Source organism: Salminus brasiliensis, chromosome 9 (genome assembly GCF_030463535.1).
Source record: "Salminus brasiliensis chromosome 9, fSalBra1.hap2, whole genome shotgun sequence".
In the NCBI taxonomy this organism is placed as follows: Eukaryota; Metazoa; Chordata; class Actinopteri; order Characiformes; family Bryconidae; genus Salminus; species Salminus brasiliensis.
This window is the reverse complement of record NC_132886.1, coordinates 2328368-2331047: the sequence shown is the minus strand read 5'-3', so window position 1 is coordinate 2331047 and position 2680 is coordinate 2328368. Positions and strand designations below refer to the sequence as shown.

The following is a 2680-nucleotide window of genomic DNA, read 5'->3' as shown; positions in this document are numbered from 1 at the left end:
AGCAGCAGTTCCTGTGGCTGTGTTACAATGTGTAAGGGATCGCTTTACTGCCCCGTCTGCTGCAAGTAGGTACTCAGCTGTCTCTCATTACAGTGGCAATCCTGGCTGTATGTCGTCTTTTGGAAATGGTACTCTTTTTCTGAAAGCGACTTTGTTCCTGGCTTGAGGGAACATTCGGCAACTTTTTATTCAAATTTATTTTCAACATCAGTGTTTCTCTGCAAACAGAACAGTCGTATGAACAGCTATACCATTATTCATTTAAAACTGTCAATGGAACGATTGTGGTTATCTCCTCTAATCACTAAGGTGCAGATAACTGATCATGTCTCGCGAGAACCACAGATTGGTTTCCTGTGGAAAATATGTATTTTTGTTTTATTCACTTTACCCCCTCACCCAAACTCCACCCCCAACCTGTTTATAAAACTGGGTGCAAGATGAGATTGCCTCATTTCATCATCTTCATCATCATCATCATTATCATCTCCTGCAGCTGAAGACACAGTCATGAGAGGCTGGTGTGGTTCTCTCCTCCTGGCTCTGCTGGTCATCCTCTACCTTCAGTCCTGTGTGGAGGGAAACAGTAAGTTCATCCTCTGATTCATCATTCTTTCATGTGACTGTACCTTTAATTACAGTCTAATTACATTCTTAATTACTCTCTCAGGTTACAGAAGATTTACTCGCACTGTTAAGAATTATAGAATATTGAGAGAACAATATCAAATGTATATTATTATTGTTATTATTCTTCATTAAACTGATTCACTTTCAGATTCACTTCATCCTCATTAACACCTGTTCAAAGTTCACCTCATCCCTCAGTGTTCAGACTCACCTTCACTACTGCTTCATTAGTAGCTTCTTCATCATCTTCATCTTCTTCTTCTTTTCATTATATTTTATTTGTTCACACAGATGCACATGGACCACAGCAATGCTGTTTCAGTTTCCATACGAGAAAAATTCCTGTAAAACTCATTGTGAAGTATGAAGAAACAGGACCTCAGTGTACAAAAGCTGGAGTGAGGTGAGTCTCCACCCCCGTTCTTTATGAATATTCCAGTGTGAAATATGAAATATAATAACTTTAATCTGCTGCTGGGTTTACTCTTACAGTGTTTACTGACCTCTCTAAACTCACTACACTTCACCTCATCTTTACACTTCACATCTTTTATTTTTATATCATTTGTAGTTTCTCAGAGCTGCTAACACATCTCCTGCTCTCTCCGTCTCTCATAATTGGAAAGATTTAAATTAACAATCTCATTAACCCCTAATGTGCCTCTCCTATACTGCGATGAATATCTCCTCATATTTTTCAGCTTGGTGATTTAGGCTGCGAATAAATCTTTCTCTTTAATAAATGAACTCATGTTTTCTTTATCTGATATTAAAATCAGCTGGATGATGTGAAACATTTATGCAGAAACAGAAGAAATCTGGAAGTGGCAAATACTGTTTCACAGCATGTGTGTGTTACAGTGTGTGTTACAGTGTGTGTGTGTGTCAGGTTTAATGTTGAATCATCAGTTTCTGTAGTAAATCTCTTCACCTTTAACACTCAGCTTTTCTCCACTGCAGTTTTACCTACAGGAGGGGAGATAGTGTGTGTGTGGACCCCGAAGAGAGCTGGGTGCAGGAGGTCATGGATCAGATCGATCAGAGAGACGTGGCAAATGTAACTGAATCCAGCAAAAAGTAAACAGTGACTAAATTACCTGTCAAATAATTAAAAAACACCTCCTGTTTTTTATTTCTGATTATTAATGTTTGTCTGATTATTACTGATTATTAATGGTTATTTCTGATTATTAATGCTTATTACTGATTATTACTGCAGCAGCACAATGCTTTTTGTTTTTGAACTTTTGAAAGTAGATTCTACAGTTTCTGTGAATTGTATTCTAAACAAGATTAAAGGATTCAAGGTTAGATTTAGGCTGGTCCAGTTCTGATTTAATATAATAACAGTAATAACCTTTTTATTGTTCTTCATAAACATGTGAGTTGGTCAGCTCTAGACTCGTCTCTCGCTCAGATTTCTGCTCCTCTCCTCTCTAATAAAGATCTTAAACTGTCAAATTCATGTTTTATTTGTACAGTTTGTTTATTTTTATAACCATCTGCTTTTACTTTCCCTCACACTGAAGGAAAGAAAATCTTCCAGAGCCAAACTCCCTTTTGATTCATGAAACAAGGATTAACAGCTTCTCTTCCCTGGTTGAAAACTTTTCTGTTATCAATAACTCTCATTAGGCTACATCTTCAAAGCATTTTTGGGGCAGTCTGGAAACTCAGAACACATTTTAGATTTATAAAGATAAATGTTATGTTATTCAGATATAACAAGTGATTTACCAATATCCTGCCAATGACATCTAATGTTCACAGCTTGGAAGTTTCCTTTTGTGTAAGCTTAGCTGTTGAGATCAGGGCTGTCCCCGTCTTCCTGACTGATACTTAGCTTTCCAGTTTTAGCAAGTTGCATCCAAGTGTGCACTGAAAGACTTCTGAATGTCCTCAAGGGAAGTTCCTGACTCATCGGGTCTGTTAGGCCCAGCTCACAAGCCGATCTTCTGCCAGCCAGAAGGCTGTGAGGTTGTTGATCCTTCACTCACTAAATCAGCCACTGTGATGCAAGAAATCTTCACTATGATCAGTAAGGCTGCGT

The 2680-nt window shown here is 37.9% G+C and overlaps 1 protein-coding gene across 1 annotated transcript; it reads left to right on the top strand.

The window, feature by feature from the left end:
* Positions 1-491: 491 nt before the first annotated feature.
* On the top strand, positions 492-1778 carry LOC140562119 (regakine-1-like). Its single transcript, XM_072687524.1, has 3 exons — positions 492-586; positions 922-1033; positions 1591-1778. The coding sequence occupies exons 1-3, from the start codon at positions 511-513 to the stop codon at positions 1709-1711; spliced, it is 309 nt and encodes a 102-aa protein (XP_072543625.1). The 5' UTR covers positions 492-510; the 3' UTR covers positions 1712-1778.
* Positions 1779-2680: the final 902 nt, after the last annotated feature.